Here is a 16,674-nt window from a genome sequence, read left to right as displayed (position 1 = left end):
ATTCACAACAATAAATAAACATTTGAATAAATAAATACGTGGGGGAAAAGTGGCAGTTTTTCTTTTCAGAAAAATTCAATAAATGTAGAAGGAATAAGGGAAATAATAGATCACCATTGGACCAAAAAACCCACAATAATTGCTGTAGGCAAGCTCTAGGAATGGATGCTAAAATTAGTGTGCAAATATATGATGAGAAATAGAATATTTCAAAGTATGCCAAGATATCTATTATTTACAAAGGGAAAAATAGTAACTTTGTAGTGAAGAAACCCAGTAGAAACCACTTTCATCTAGTGATCAAGGTTAAGATTTTCAGTAATAAGACATAACAACATCATCCACTTCGTGAAACGATGCACTGAGAAGGACACAACATCATTTTTGTCATATTCTTGTCAAAAATGCATAACCGAAACAAACTATGAAAAAATATCAGATAAACCGAAATTGAGAGACATCTATAAAATAAGTAACTGGCTAGTAAAGTATTTGGAAAAAGCCTGAAACACAGTATACTCTCAACATATGTTAGAAAAGCATTTTTTGTTGGATGCGAAAAAAGATTTTTGACCGAAATATCTGTTCCAGGATCTTAAGTGGTTATATCTCTTTTCTTTTTTGTGGGGGCGGGGTGGGGGGGTAATATTGGGGAACAGTGTGTTTTTCCAGGACTCATCAGCTCCATGTCAAGTTGTCATTTTCAGTCTAGCTGTAGAGGGCGCAGCTCACTGGCCCATGTGGGAATCGAACCGGCGACCTTGGTGTTATGAACACTGTGCTCTAAGGACTGAGCCAAGTGGCCACCCATGGTTACATCTTAATGTGGGAAAATGGCAGGTTCTGACTTAGGCCTGGAGGAGTACGAAGTTTTGCATTTCTAATAAGCTCCTAGGTGATGCCAATGTGGCTGTTCTGTGGACTGTACTTTGAATAGCAAGGTCCCCAAAGCATATACTGTCACATGAATTTTTCTTTTCTAAAATTTACTGTTTTAGTTTATAAAATATTTCAAAGATATACAAATACAGAAAATATAAAATATACCTATGTATTTACTCATGCAGTTTTAAAATCATGTTTAAAATATACTTAAAAATATACCAGAGATCATAATACTTGTGAAAGATTTTTTTAAGTTATACAATCAAATTATTAAAATGTTGCTAGAGCTTAAACAGTGAGACAACTGCATATACAATTATATTTGTAAAAATTTTTAAAGTAGTTTTTTTACTGGTTGGTGGTATTATAGGTGATTGGTTAAATTCTTTTAATGTTTGTATTTTCTAAAGTTTTTTCCTTAACCATAATTATGTATTACTTGTATAATCAAGGGAAAAAAGTAAAGGCTATAAATTTTTTAAAAATCAGAATTGTCTAACACAGGTCTAATATCGACAAGTTCAATAACACTAAAGCTTTACTAATATTTAATACACGTAAAACCTAGTTGCTTTGAGTGTATAATTGCCTTATTAAAGCTAATTACCTCACACTTTCTAAGTCCTCAACAACTTTTACAACTCCGTTAAATTTTGACAAATACCCCTGGGATACCTCATGAAAACATCCAAATGAGACTACCACCACCAGGGAATAATTTCTCTAATGATGTGAACTATCAAATGAACCTATCTTTCGGCTGAATTGAAAACATCTCTAGAAACAGATGATGACCTTGTATTTCCAACACCACCAGTATGAGATCGTCTTCCTTTTGCTGAAGGAGTATCTAGTGGTAAATCTCCCAAGCCCTATAAGTGAATATAAAGAAAGGCAGTGTAATAAAAGTCTTAAAACTAGTAAAGTGAAATAACGCATAAAATGTAATTTTCATAGAAACCATTATGATCATTTTTAAGATTGAAAGTATTTTATTAATCTGCTATGGCTTATGCATTAAAGGGTATCAGGTATACAGAATACCTTGTGATTAGTAGTAAATTAACAAAATATGTGACCAATTAATAGGAAATGATGTTGGCTTGGTAAAAGTGTTTAACTCTCTAATTTTAAAAATTAATATGCTATATTTTATAACTACTCTCCTTAAACCTTAAAACCGATATAGAAAATATGCATATATTACTTAAACAATGAATTCCTATGGAACACCAGTGTGAGATTAAACATTTCGATAAGAACTATTTAAAACCTTTTTTTCCCTGATACTTGAAATGACTCACAAATATAATCTGCCTCATTTGAGTAAGATATTTTTTGCACGCTCACTTTAATAAGTTCTATAGGAATTAAGCTAAAATCTTTAACATCAATAGGCAGAAAAAAATGTTCTGAAATGTATATTTACCAGACGCCTTTGAAATATCCTTTCATAAGTTAATCAGAGAAGAATAACATAAATTATGTTATCAGAGAAGAATAACATAAATTAATGTAGAAAAATTTTATATTACTAAACATATTTTTTGCAAAAAATAGTATGTAAACGGAGCACTTTCTTATAAGACAATGTCCTGTTTTTGTTTCACTCGGTACTCCCTCAGTCACTGCTTTCACAGACATTTCTGAATCCCATTATCTACCAGGATGAGTAAGACCTGGGGCTCCCCTCAAGGAGCTCCCCATCAGCGCTCTGCAGTGTGGTGGCAGCTCGAATAGTGGGACATGAGAGGTAAAGAAAGCAGGCACCCAGCATGACGAGCATCACTATCCTCATTTTATAAAAATAAAAATTCTGGTTAAAGAAATGATGTGCCTGAAATTATATATACGTAATTGCTAATTCTCAGAGTTGTGAATCAAACCCAAGTCTCATAACTCCAATAAGCCACCCTACATTCTACCAAATATCAGGTTTCTGTTCAACAAACATTGACTGACACTGTGAATGTCTACTTAGTACTACAGTTGCTGAAATGCCACTGTAGATACATTCTGAACGGTTAACAGAAATAATCGAAGAAGTAATCATTTCTATCCTTTACCTTCCTGGACAAACTCTGCTTTGAAAGTTTTTTATAAAATAAACTCTTTCCACATACCTTTTGCCGTAAACTTTTAACAGATTCCTTAATATATGGCAAATCTTTAGATGAGACACACTTTTCAAGCATTTTATCAAAGTTAGGATGACACATCATTAGAAAAAGCATCTTTCGACCATAATACCTATAGATATTTGAGAAATATGTAAATAACTTTACATATTTTAACAAGCTCAGTTTCTGTCCTTACTTTTCAACAGAAAAAAACCTATCAACATCAAGATTACCATCCCTATTTCAAGTAAGTACTGAAATTTAGTTACACTAATTGGACTAGAGAGTATAGCATTCTCCTGCCAGCCACCTTTTAAAAATACTACAACTGTGTATCAGATGAAAAGCCAAAAGCTTTGATTCTATTTTCCAGGCACCCTAAGGTTCATATCAACGCTGGCACTTGGCGGAATTACGAGTTAGGAGAAGTCTTATGGGAGTCCTGGGATCCCTGCCCAGTGACCTTTTGCTGCTTACCTGCTGGCCAGGTGTTTAGGCCTGAGTTGACCTTCCTTAGGTTCTGTCTTTCTGACCTTCTATCTCATTTTTCCTAGCCACAACTTACCTGGGTTCCAATTCTTCAAAAACCTATTCTCTGCTACCTAAATACACCCAAAGTTAGTTGATAAATTGTGGTTGGTATATTAATGAATGTGTAATGCTCTGCAAACTAGGATTTTAATGTTCTATGAATTTTAAAAGAATTCTTTCAGGATAATACCTTAAACCAGGATATCATTCTAATGGTAGAACCTCCGATATCATGGAAGTGTACATTGGAGATATTTTTGGATAGAGTGATCTTATAGTATCTCATAACAATACAATATTACTCTTCTTCAAGGAGGCTTGGCTCTAAAACAAATTACAGTTATCTTTTTGCCTACAACTTAGAATATGTATACGGGACTAGAACAGAGAAGGCAAGGCTTTTGAGAAGGAGGGGTATAGGATGATCTCAGTATCACCTGTATCAACCAGACTCTCAAATATAATGAAATTACAAAAAGGGAGATAATATCAGCAAAAAAAATTACTTTTTCTCTCCTCACAACCAGAATAATGTCTATACCCAGACAGGTAGCTCCTAAACAGTTATAGTTTCAAAGATGATTCTAATTTTTGGCTCAGAATGTTAAGGATATAGGCTTACTAGAGGCCCTAATGATACGGGAATGGCTAAAACAAACAAACAAGCAAGCAATAGGGACACAAAATGGGACAAATATCAAAACTGGCAAGTTGTAACCATTTTGTAATTTTAACACTACAAATAAAAATCTAAGAAGTGACAAATGGATTATAAGATACTATGCCATTAAGGAAAGGTTAAGACACAAAACCACCATTATGAATCTTTTCTTCTTCCTAAGCAGTCTACTTGTATTATGCTCCAATCCTACTAAGTTGTTTTGAACATTAGTGTGGTGTGCGGAATTTCTAAAATGGTTCCTCAAAGATGTCCTACTCTTCCAGCATTATGTTATGTTATATGGTACAGCAGACTTTAAGACAGGGAAATTATCTGGATCTCATCTAGTCGCATGAGCCCATAAAAGCAGAGAGCTTTCTGTGGCTGGTAGCAGGCAAGGAAGCTGGAGAGATTCTAAGTACGAGGAGAATTTGACGTGCTGTTGGCTGGCTTGAAGTTGGATGTGGCTGCCTGACAAGGAATTCAGTGGCCTTCGGAGCTGAAAGAGGACTCTGGCTGACAGTCAGCGAGGAAATGGGGATCTCAGTCCTATAACCACAAAAAACTAGATTTGGCCAACAACCTGAATGAGTTTATCAGCAGATTCTTCTACAGAGCCTCTAGATAAGGGTCTAGAACTGTAATCACCTTGATTTCCACGCTGTGAGACCCTAAGTGGAAGCCAGTTGGGCCATGCCAGACTTCTAAAAAACAAACAAAAAAACCCCCAAAAACAAAAAGCTAAAAAACAAAATCCGTGTTGCCACTGTATTTGTGGTAATTTGTTATGCAGCAATAAAAAATGAACACACTTACCATCTATATGAGCTTTTGGTATAATGACTTCACAAGATTAACTCGTTACCTAAAGTAAGGGGCATCTTTGTCTTAAAATGTTAAAAATTTGATATCCTTCTTACTTTAGTCTCTATGAACTCAGGGTTCTCCCTCTCCCCTTTTAATCTAACTTCACATAAAACTGCCTTAATTGTTTAGATTTTGTGTGGAATGTTATCAATCACCCAGTCCAACCTTCCTGATTTTATAGACAAGGAAACAGACTAACAGAGGCTGAGTAACTTGCTTAAGGGCAAACAGTGAATGGGGCTAGGAATTGAACCTAGCCTTCTGACTACATCCAATATTTCTGTCACCACAGCTATTGTACCATCTACATCTTATTTTGTCATCTTTCTCGGAATGTTCTTAACCTTCATAAAAATGTTCTTCAAGCACAGACAGGAGTCAGAAATTCATGGAGTTTTCTAAGTGCAGATATCTCATGCTTCAGCAGATATATGCTATTCATTTTGCTATCCACTTTTTCATGTGCACCTATTTCCTTGATTTTACCTGACTGGTAGGAAAATGTATCATTTTCCCCTAAACTCACTGCCTTACATTTGCCCACAATGAAGTTCTTCTGCTATTTTTTGCCCACTCACACAGTCTTGTGCCGTTTTCATGCAGGCCCTCCCTGTGACATGGCATCTCATTTCCTGGAAGTAAGTGGTGTCATCAGTAAGTCTGGAGAATGCCCTATGCACTCCCTCAGGATCACTTACAAACTGGTTAAATAAGACCATCCTCCAGCACCAATCCCTGGGGATCCCACTTATCCATTTAGAAAAATGTTCATTCTTTTTAAACCTTTGTTTCTTTCTTTTAAGCCCTTATACTGAGAGATTCAGCAACTATTATTAGCAACTATTCACCTGGTTTCTTGTGAGCTGTCCTGAGTGAACTTAGCGGCGGCTGGTAATATACGGTCAGCTAAATCTTTTGCTCCAGATAAAATACGCTCTGGTTCCATAAATTCCACCACATCTGATAAGTGCTGGGCTGTACATCTTCTTACTGCAATGTGTAAATGGCTATAAGGAAACATGGTCAATTAAAACAAAGCTGATGCACGAACAATTTTCCAAAGATATACCTTTAAGGTTAGTTAAATGATTAAATACTCCGAACATTTATCACCCTTGAAAGTTAAAATGACAAATTATTTGCTTTGGTTACTCCTCACTAAGAAGTTAAAAACAAACCCCCCCCACAAAACGTCCATCACTAACATTTATTTAATTCCAGATCTATCAATGTAGGTAACATTATTAGAATAACAATATTATTCTTTGTACGCTCAGCACTTAATATGTTTATCACATACAAATTATTTAAATAAATGTTTTTCAACTGAAATAATACTGAGATCTGCTTGTTTGTTCTACACCCCAGATTACAAAGAGCTGCATTTCTAGTTTAATCTATATGAGCTTTTGGTATAATGACTTCACAAGATTAACTCGTTACCTAAAGTAAGGGACATATCAAGATTATTCTGAACATTACCTTTGTCCTCCATTGATGAGAGAAACAACTGCACGTGCAGGAGTTACGTTGTTGACCATAGCTCTCAATGCTTTGTCAACATCTTCTCTTATAAATGTATTTGATTCTCCTGCCTTATGCAACAAAACCTTTACTGTAGTATCTAGTTCTTGATCCATGCTCTTTTTCAGATAAGTGAAAAGATCACTTAAACACACTACAGCAGCGCGAGAAACTCCAGAGCGTAAATTTTTCACCTAAAAAAAAATGTCCAAAATGTACATTTTGCTGATATTCTGAAAGAAAACCAGTAATAATGACTTTGAAACCACATTTGCTATTAAGGTAACATGTTTTAATATGTATTATCTTATGTCTTAAATATCAATATTTAATAATTTTTTTTAAGTTTTGCAAAGTACGGCATGAGTTACTTTACATATAAGTCTACTCATATCATTTAGTTCGGTTTCTTTAAAGTTCAAATAAATGTGGCATATTTATTCTTTGTTATTCAAACAATTCTTAACTCAGCTCAAAATAAGTTTACCTCTTCAACTACTGCAAAATTTGTTTCATGCAACTTTGTGTTCAATATTTCAGGATGAAAAGCAGCTAAGCATCTAATAAAATTCAGTCCCTCAATTTTCTTCTCCCTATAGGAAAAAGAAAACAATGAAAAAAAATCTTATTAAAATAGAGCTCAACTGGAATAGGATGTCTTCTTTTGTGTGTATGAAATATTGCCAATGAGGAGAGTTTGACTATTTTCCGTTATCATGTAGGAATCTCAAACAAAAAATATGTAAAGTTTTGTTTGTTCTAATAGTGCTCTTTCATTATTCCAAAGATCTTTTAAGAGCCCAAAGCACTATGGACAAACTAAGTTCCTTTGTAAATAAACTAAGTTCCTTTGTAAATAAAAAGGAACATAATTTTCCCCTAGTAAGAATGCCATATTCTTTCTAGAGAACAGAGGGAAATGAATGGCAAACAAAAGGTAAAGGAAGAAGTAAAACAAAAATGGAAGGAGAAAAGTAACCACCTGTTACATTGTTGGTGAATATATAATCCAAGAACAGAAAACCACCACCTGGTGGGTCTGTAACTTCTGTAACTTACATTTCTTTTTCATTATCTAACGTAATGAGCCAGAGGAAGGGTACGTGTATACTAATGTACCCAAGACGGTGGATTCAAGTGGGATTTAGATATAACATTTTAAACTTGATGGTTTTCATATTGTGGGTTTGAAAAATGTGAGCTGAGTTTCCTTAGTTGGTAGTATTAATGGTGGTTATTTTTTTAAGCATTTAAATCCTCTGAATAGTTATGGAAAACAGAAAAAACCTAAGATGCCAAAGTGGTAAGAGTAAACCTATTTAACAATTAGCTGGCTCAAAATTTTCATTTTTTGGATAAGCATAAAATAGTTTACAGTTACAGTTTAGATGCAGAAATAATCTGATTTAATACACATAAAAGTAAATAGAAAGCAGAGTCAAGAGACAGGGAGGTAGAAAAAGAAATGAAGAAATAGTGGCTGAAATTTTTCCAAATTTGATCAAAACTATAAACTTTCAGATCCAAGAACAAACCCCAAACAGTATAACCACAAAAAAACCACAATATGGAACATCATAATAAAATTGCAAAGAAGAGTGTTAAAGGGATATTCTTAAAGGTAGCCATAGGACAAAATAAAGGCATTACATACAGAGGAACAAAGATAATAATTGCAGAAGACTTCAGGTCAGAAATATGAAAGCCAGAAACCATAAAATCTAAATGCTAAATTTAAGGAAACAAGCAAGAAAAATAATCAACTTAACAAATCTTCCATTACAGTTGGAGATTTCAAAAGCCCTTCCACAGCAATTGATAGAATAAATAGACAGAAAATCAGTAAGGATATGGAAAACTTAACACTATCAATCACTATCAACAAACTTTAACTACTTAACACTTATAGAACACTATAACCAACAATAGCAGAATGCAGATTCTTTTCAGTTTATGTGAAACGTTCATCTGAAAAAGAAAACATCTGTCCTCATGGATCTTACAATGACAAGAAAATAAAATATAAGGTCAGGTAGCAATACGGGATATTAAAAATAAAGCAGCATAAAAGGATAGGGGAAAGAACACTATTTTAGTGAGGGTCAGGAAGGAAGGAAGGCTTTTCTGAGGCGAGTTTGACACATTTGACAGGTATCTGAAGGCAGGGAGAGAGAAAGCCATCAGGAAAGTGTTCAAAGAATGAAGTACAAAGATCTTAAAGTAGGAAATGAGCTTGGATTCAGGAAACAGCCAGGGGACTACAGTGGATAAATAAGGCAGAGCATGGTAGGGGGTGAAGCTACAGAATGAAGGACCCTGTAAGCTACAGTAAGTTTAAAAAAATTGTTTTTTTCTAGTGTATTAGGGAGCAAGCCACTGGAGGGTTTTGCATGGGGGAATCCCATGGTCTGATTTATGTTTTAACAGCATCACTCTGGCTGTTGTACTCATACATTGGAAATAATGAATGCATAGAAACTAGTGATGACACCACTATAACCAGGTGAGAAGTAATTGTGGCTTAGATTAGAAGATCAGCAGCAGAGAATGCAGTAAGTAATTGGGTGCAGGGTATGTGTTGAAAATAGAGAAACTGATAGAATGTGAAAAAATGAGAAAAGGTCAACACTTACTTAGTATGAACAACAAAATGTCCATGGAGGTCTATTAACTAAACTGGTGAATACTGACGGAGAAGCAGATTGGGATTTGGAGAAGGGGAAATAAATTCTGTTTTAAGGATTTTTGCATCTATGTTCATGAGATATACTGGATATCATTCTGTAGTTTACTTTTCTTGTCTTTGTATGGTTTTGGTATCAGAATAAAACTGGACTCGAAGAATGAGATGGGAAGTACTCCAGCCTCTTCAATGTTCTAGGGGTATGTGTAAAATCGATTTCTTCCGTAAATGTTTGGTGTAATTCACTAGTAAAACCTTCCCAGCCTGCAATTTTCTTTATGAGAAAGTTTTAAACTCAAATTCAATTTCCTTAATGACATTGGGTTATACAGATTATTTATTTCTTTTTGAGTGAGTTTTGGTAGTTTGTCTACTTCAAGGAATTTGTCCATTTCACTAAGTTGTCAAATTTATGGGCATATTCTTTTTATGCCCATGTTTATCACATTCTTTTATTATTTGTTTAATAGCTGTATGATCAGTAGTGATGTTCCTTCTTTCATTCCTGATGTGGTCATTTGTTTCTTCTCTCTTGATACATCTAACTAGAGGTTTATCAATTTTACTGATCTTTTCCAAGAACACACTTTTGCTTTAATTGATTTTTTCAAAAAAAAAATTTCACTGCTTCTATTTTCTATTTTGTTGATTTCCACTCGATCTTTATTATTTTCTTTTTCTTTCTTTCTTTTTTTTTTTTTAAAGATTTTATTGGGGAAGGGGAACAGGACTCCATTGGGGAACAGTGTGTACTTCCAGAACTTTTTTCCAAGTCAAGTTGTTGTCCTTTCAGTCTTAGTTGTGGAGGGCGCAGCTCAGCTCCAGGTTCAGTTGCCACTGCTAGTTGCAGGGGGCGCAGCCCACCATCCCTTGCGGGAGTCAAGGAATCGAACTGGCAACCCTGTGGTTGACAGCCTACTCTCCAACCAACTGAGCCATCGGGGAGGCAGCTCAGCTCAAGGTGCCGTGTTCAATCTCAGTTGCAGGGGCAGAGCCCACCATCCCTTGAGGGACTCAAGGAAATGAACCAGCAACCTTGTGGTTGAGAGCCCACTGGCCCATGTGGGAATCGAACTGGCAGCCTTCGGCGTTAGGAGCACGGAGCTCCAACCGCCTGAGCCATCTGGCCGGCACTAGAATATGGTCTTTCTTGATAAATGTTCCTTGTGGACTTGAAAACAATGCAAATTCTATTGTTTTAGGTGGAGTATTCTATAAATGTCAATTACGTGAAGTTGCTCAATAGCGTTCAAGTCTTCTGTATCCTTACTGATTTTCTTTCTACTAGTTCTAGCAACTAATGAGAAGATGGTTGTTGAAGTTCCAACTATAATAGTGGATTTGTTTATTTCTCCTTCCAGACCTACCAGTTTTTGCTTAATGTATTCTGAAGCTCTGTTATATGGTAAATAAATGTTCAGGATTGCTATGTCCTTTTGATTAATTACCTTTTATTATAAAATGACCCTCTTTATTCCTGATGGCATGTGATTTTTAAAATGGGACTCACAAATCCTGCCCCCCTGGTGTACATGCCTGTACAATACCCTTGCCTTGAGGGTGCATATGATGGGATATCTCTTCCCTCAATCATATTAAATTATACGGCAAAAGGAATTTTGCAAGCTGTCCTACAGCTCACTGATTCTCTGTTCACATCTTTCTTCTAGCTTCTTTAGCACATAGATTAGAATTATAACTATAGTTATAATGTCCTTGTCTACTAATTGTCTCATCTGTATCATTTTTTCATTAGTTTCAATTGTTTAATTTGTTTTTCTTCTCATTATGGGTTGTATTTTCCTGCACTTTAAATGCCTGGCAATTTTTTATTTGATGCTACACATTTTACCTTAGATATTTTTGTATTCCTATGAATATATTTTTTAACTTTCTTCCAGGACGTAGTTATTTGAAAAGTTTGACCCTCTTAGGTCTTGCATTTATGCTTTGTTAGATGGGACCAATCCAGTCTTTAGCTTAGGGTTTATTCATTCCATAGATGAAGCAAAACTCTGCTGAGTATTCTACCCTAAGCCCCGTGAATTAGGAAGTTTTCCACTCTGCCAGTGGGAAGAGGAAGTATTTTTGGTCTCGTATATGCTCTAGGGATTGTTCCCTATAACTTCTTAGGGGGGCCCTTGTCCTGGTTTCAGGTAATTAACTCACATGCATGCCCTGACCAGTACTTAAGCTAAACATTTCAGAAGAATCCTCTGAAGGCCTCTGGAGTTCTTCGTGGAGTTCTACCCTCTCTGGCATTCTGCCCTGAGAACTCTAGCTACCATGGCTTCCCCAAACTCCCAGCTCCAGCTCCAATCTCTGCTGATATCTAGATGGTTTTCCCTTCCATGAGCTGTGACCTTAAAACTCTCTCCAGAAAGGAAGCCAGGGCAACTGTAGGGCTCACCTTGCTTATTTCCTGTTTCTCAGGGATCATTATATCTCATTGCCTGATGAACAATATTTTGAAAATCACTGTTTCATGTATTTTGTTTGGTTTCTTTAGTTCTTGCAAATGTGAAGTTAAATCTAATGCCTGTTAAATGGCAGGATGTGGAAGTTCCAGAGTTCTGTGTTGGACATGTTAAATTTCCACATCCAAGTGGAACTGTCAGGAGGCAGTTGGAGTACAAGACTAGAGCTCAAGAAGATACCAGGAACTCAGATATACATTTATGAGAAATCAGAGTGTGGATGAAATTTAAAGCTATGGAACTGAATGAAATCATTTAAGAAAGGAGTTAGCAAACTATGGTTCACAGACCAAATCTGGCCCCATCAGATTTTTTTTTTAACAAGTGAAGTTTTTTATAAGTAAAGTTTGGTGGAACAAAGCCATACACATTTGTTTTCATATTGTCTAAGGCTGCTTTTGTTCTACAACAGCAAAGTTGAGGTGTAGCAACAGAAACATCTGGACTGAAAAGTTTAAAATATTTCCTGTCTGGCTCATACAGAAAAAAATTACCAGCTTGGATCTATGGAATGGATGGAGAATACCAGTGGACTGAATTCTGGAATACTCCCCAATTTTGAGGTACAACAGAGGAGAAGGAATCAGAAATTAATGAAGCAGAGATCACTGTTGAGGAAGGAACAAGATGGCAGATTAGTCCAAAGAAAAAGAAAGAAAGAAAGAAAAGAAAGGAAGGAAGGAAGGAAGAAAGGAAATACTGAAGCAGAATAAGAATCAAGAGACTGAATTTTCCAAGGTGAAATGAAAAAAGTGTTATCAAGAAGGGAGTGTCAACTATATCAAATGTTGCTAAAAGGCTAAATAAGATAAAGACTAATAAATGACCAGTGTAGATTTAGCAAAGTGGTCACTTTTGCAGTTTTAGTGAAGTGGTAGTCATGATGGGGAGGGTTGAAAGCCAATGAAAGAAGCTGAGAAGAGAACATGAGGTGAAAAGGTAGAGACAATGAGTTAGTTATTTTAAGAACTTTTTCTTTAGAAAAGGGAGGAAGCAAATGTGAAGATGTGCGATTTTGGCAGTTTTCTTAAAAATAAAAGATATCATAGGACCTTCTATGTTGATAAATATGATCTAGCAAAGAGGCAAAACTGATGATAAGGTGTAGGATGGGGATGGAGAGAGATGCTGAAGGAACAGGGGAAGGAATGGGATGAGGGCAGCCAGGGGAGGCTCAAGTTGAAGCAAATGGGATGCCACTGTCTGTTTCCCTTCAGGTATTAGCTGGGCTGGCCGGGGGGCTGCTGCAGCTGTGGTCGGAACACGTAAGTATTTCCAGGATTGCTGTAGGATATACGTCACAGAGAAACATTTGGAGAAATGGTGCTATTTATATTCCAACATCAAAATGTTTGTGTAATCCGCAATAAAGCTAAACTATGTCCTTATGGTATATAATTTATAACGTAAATAGTAATAAAGTATGATTAGAACCAGAGTTCAACTACGTTGATAATCTGAAAAAAACTGACTACCTAAGAACAAAAATAATCATTGCTAAGACTATTTTAATAGGAAATGTTTTAAGGTTTTTAATTAAAAATTTACAGAAAATGTTTAGAACTCAGCTCAGTTTTAACAATGGTGAACTTACCAATCCTCATCAGCTAAGAGCTTCAGGGCTTCTGTCAGTGCTATGTCTGGTTTAGAAAATGGCCGTAGTTCTGATGACTCCATTATTTCTGGACTATGAGTGACAGAAGGCATCCTTTCTTTATACTGTGGAATAGCTCCAGGAGATGCTTCACCTAAAACAAAAAAAAACACTATTAAATAAAGCATCAGGGAATATTGATACAAAGGGATACAAATGGCATTCTGATTAGATTCTATGAATATTTCTTATAGAAACTAGTATTATTAGTTTAGTCTCCAACAAAATTATAATACCCAGATACCAAAGCTTTTAAAACTTTACTTTTTATATATAAAATTATTAAATACGCTTAATATAAATATATAAGTGGGTTTTCAGTCATGAGTCGTATAACAAAGTCTAGCTTTAAGAACTAAAAGTCATAAGAAGCATATGATCCCATTTTGTAGAAACATGAGGATATATACTGTTTTACTATACAACCAATAACTAAAAATGAAGCTTCACGGCATCTCTCTATAAATTCTAGTTGAATTCTAAAAATAGCAATTTTTGCTATTGGTATAGAATTAATAATACATTACAAACCCTAAGGCTATGTGTAGTAATAAAAACGTTTCTTCCATAATCAAACATTTACTAACTGCTGTCCAGATGTAAGGCATTGCCCCAGATGTTGCGGAAACAAACAAACCATCATCCCTGAGCGCTCAGGGTTCTGCCCTGAGGGGGCTGCAGTGTAAGCAGCTGGCAATCAAGGTATGAGAAAGAAAAAGATCAAAAAGATCAAAGAGAATGCATAATGGCTTTTGTAAATAAGTAAAGATTTATTAGCCATTTTTTCATGTTAAGAGATATTTTTAAAAAGTAACAGGCACTAGAAAATGATCATCATAAAAGTATTTATCAACCATGCTATTTGTAAGAAAATGTAATATGAAACACATGAGATACACAAATATAAGGAATTTCACTTGATGCTGTATGCTAATTATGTATTCAAATGCATTTAAAATCCAAAGGCAACAAGGTATTAATGATATTTGTTAACATTAAATATTTTATGCCAGATCTCCCGATAACTGCTTTACAAACTTTACTATATTCTCTCAATAAAGTTGAGGTAGATTCTCTCATTCTCACTATTTTGCAGCTGAGAAAATAATCGAGTTTAGAGGCTAAAGAATTTATTCAAGGTCTTACTGTTAATGAGTAGCAAAGGAAGGACTCAGATCTAGGTCCAGTCACCTGTGATTTCATATAAAGACGCCTAACAAAATTCCTGCTTTCCAGAAATTTATTACATTCCTAACATGAAGAGGTACTCAAATGGATAAATATGGTATTCTAGATTACTGATAAATTAGTACCAGTTTTTGCTAGAGTATATCACACATGAGGAAGATGATGTGACAATTAAAAAATATAATAAATAGACCTAATTTTATTTTTTTGATGATTCAGATGTATCCTCAGTAAGTTTCATATATAGGCCTGATATGTATAAATAAAATCCTCCAACTTTGGAATTTCACAACCCAGAAAGAATAGCAAACACAAAACAGGATTACTAGCTATCACTGACTTAAGTTCTTGCCTAACATTGTGCTAAGTGCTTCATTTACATGATCTCATTTGATTCAGTCAACATCCCTATGTGATAGTTATTACTCCTACATTACAGATGAAGACACTGATGCTAAAGTTTTAAGGACCTCTTCTCTATATCAACTCATTATGAAAGAGATGCAGATAAACACCAAAATTTCAACCTTAGGGTTATAACAGTATCTTTACTGTTTTCATCTGAAAAAAAATGAAACAAAACAAAACATTACTCTGGAAAAGGAGGCATACGGAGTATCAATTTAAACCAACAATGATCAAACTAAGTTTTTTTTTTTTTTTTTAGTTTCCACTCTGTTATAGACTGATACTTTTATAAACTACAATAAAAGTGTCATGGCAAGGTCAAACTGTTAAAATAGTTTCTAAAAGTTTACTCTCACTGCTTGTATTTATCTCATAAGCATATTCTTCTGTTCAAATAATACAATGGCAATTTTAAGGAAGCACTCTCCTTATACTTCCTAGAAACAAAATCTGAGAAGCCTCCGCTATAGGTGAAAATCACAAAATTGGCTGATGTCTCTGGCAAGAATGAATACTTAAAATATATGATTTGTTACTGTTTATACTATTTGCTACTATTTGTACTTCTATTGCTACTGTTAACTACTGGTACAGGTAAGCAGTTTTGTGGATTTTTCTCCCTGTAGATTTTATGACATGAATAAATAATGAAATTATTTGACAATGCTACTAAACAAGCTTAAAATTCATGAAGGCCTATATTCAACCAGTTCTTAGGGCCATGTTTATCCAGTAATTTTACAGGCCAACATGTCTCATCAGGCACACTCTCAACAATTATTAGTTTTAAGGATACATATTTTTTTCTCGTTTTTAAACAAATTTTATGTTACTTTTTAAATTGAGGTATAATTGATATATAACATTATATTAGTTTCAGGTGTACAACACAATGATTCGATATTTGTAGATACTGCAAAATGATCACCACAGTAAATCTAGCTACCATTGTCACCATACATAGTTAAAAAAATTTTTTTCTTGTAATGATAACTTTTAAGACTTACTCTTAGAAATTTTCAAATCTGCATTACGGTATTATTAACTATAGTCTCCATGCTGTGCATTACATCCCCATGACTTATTTATAACTGGATATAAAAAGTTTGTACCTTTTGACTCCACCCATTTCAAACCACCCTCCATCCCGCCACCTCTAGTAACCATCAATCTGTTCTTGAGGATGCAGTGTTTTTAAAACTTTTCTACATTTCTTGCATTATAAAAGAAATACAAGCTAGGAAGAACCTCAGTCATTCATGTGGTTTAAATCTCTTTTATATTTATCTTTGAGAGAGGTCAAAGTATGTTGTCCAAGATCAGATTTATAGATTTATTTTTTTCCATATTTCTTAGGTTTTTAGTGGATACCTAGACTTCAGACCCAATTAAACTTAAGAATGTTTATTACAGTTCACACAGCTTATTCCTCAGAAACAATAATAATAAACAAAAATAATAAGCAATAATCCTTAATGTTTACTATAGTTCACATAATATTTCATTTCAACCTCTGATTTTACCTATTTGCTACTATACTTAAGACCTATTCAGTATTTTTAAAAACAGCACAGAAAACATGGAACGTACTTTTGGCCTGGTACAGAATCTTGTCAAGTAATCAATGAGAGGCTGAATAAATGATAAATGCAATTTTTAAAATCATGATCTAATAT

General features: G+C 34.7%; 1 protein-coding gene across 3 annotated transcripts in view; it reads right to left on the bottom strand.

Annotated features, from left to right (window-relative positions):
• Positions 1-16,674, bottom strand: part of TOGARAM1 (TOG array regulator of axonemal microtubules 1) — a 67,512-nt gene that overhangs the window by 6,847 nt on the left and 43,991 nt on the right. For all 3 annotated transcript variants that reach the window (XM_033108823.1, XM_033108822.1, XM_033108824.1), the window contains 6 exons: positions 13,343-13,496; positions 7,076-7,181; positions 6,547-6,782; positions 5,913-6,071; positions 3,009-3,135; positions 1,639-1,757 (listed from right to left, as the gene is read on the bottom strand). In XM_033108823.1, coding sequence (XP_032964714.1) covers positions 1,639-1,757; positions 3,009-3,135; positions 5,913-6,071; positions 6,547-6,782; positions 7,076-7,181; positions 13,343-13,496 — 901 coding nt within the window. The remainder of the gene's footprint in view (positions 1-1,638; positions 1,758-3,008; positions 3,136-5,912; positions 6,072-6,546; positions 6,783-7,075; positions 7,182-13,342; positions 13,497-16,674) is intronic.

Source organism: Rhinolophus ferrumequinum, chromosome 6, assembly GCF_004115265.2.
Source record: "Rhinolophus ferrumequinum isolate MPI-CBG mRhiFer1 chromosome 6, mRhiFer1_v1.p, whole genome shotgun sequence".
NCBI lineage: Eukaryota > Metazoa > Chordata > Mammalia > Chiroptera > Rhinolophidae > Rhinolophus > Rhinolophus ferrumequinum.
The sequence above is the reverse complement of the archived record's forward strand: the minus strand, read 5'-3'. Positions and strand labels throughout refer to the sequence as shown.